The 620-nt window shown below is 58.4% G+C and overlaps 1 protein-coding gene across 1 annotated transcript; it reads right to left on the bottom strand.

The window, feature by feature from the left end:
- Positions 1–11: 11 nt before the first annotated feature.
- Positions 12–619, bottom strand: LOC107682277 (forkhead box C1-A-like; the record flags this gene model as incomplete). Its single annotated transcript, XM_016478568.1, has 1 exon — positions 12–619. A coding segment is annotated over exon 1 (608 nt), but the record flags the coding sequence as incomplete, so codon positions are not given.
- Position 620: the final 1 nt, after the last annotated feature.

Here is a 620-nt window from a genome sequence, read left to right as displayed (position 1 = left end):
TGAAGCCCTGCGCGGGGGCCTGGCCCTGGTGGTGATGCTGCTGCTGCTGTTCCCCGGCGCTGTCCAGGCTGAGAGAGCGGGTGGACGGGATGCTGTGCGGGCTGCCGCTGGACATGCTGCTGCTGCTGTCGGGGCTCTCAATCTTGGGAACAGATCTTAGTGTGGGCGAAACAGACTGCGGCGGCGTGGACGTGCCGTTCTCGGTTTTAATGTCCTGAATACGCACGGGCTGCGAGCCCGGCACCGACTGCTCCTGGTCGCGGCTCGTCTGCTGCTGCGGCGGCGGCTGATTCTGCTGCTGGCGGGAAGGCGCTTCCTTGCTAGTTCGCTCCTCCTTATCCTTTAAGGCGTCCTTCTTTTTGAAACGCCGCCGTCGCCTCAAAAAGCTGCCGTTCTCAAACATATTATACGAGTCCGGGTCGAGAGCCCAATAGCTGCCTTTGCCAGGTTTTTTGTCATCGCGGGGCACTTTGACAAAGCACTCGTTCAGGGACAGATTGTGTCTGATGCTGTTCTGCCAGCCCTGCTTGTTGTCCCTGTAAAAGGGAAAGCGCTCCATTATGAACTGATAAATACCGTTTAGGGTCACCTTCTTGTCTGGGGAGTTCTGGATGGCCATG

The sequence above is a fragment of the Sinocyclocheilus anshuiensis genome, unplaced genomic scaffold, assembly GCF_001515605.1.
Source record: "Sinocyclocheilus anshuiensis isolate Anshui unplaced genomic scaffold, SAMN03320099.WGS_v1.1 C31989861, whole genome shotgun sequence".
In the NCBI taxonomy this organism is placed as follows: Eukaryota; Metazoa; Chordata; class Actinopteri; order Cypriniformes; family Cyprinidae; genus Sinocyclocheilus; species Sinocyclocheilus anshuiensis.
Note: the sequence above shows the minus strand (reverse complement) of the source record. Positions and strands in the feature narration are given on the sequence as shown.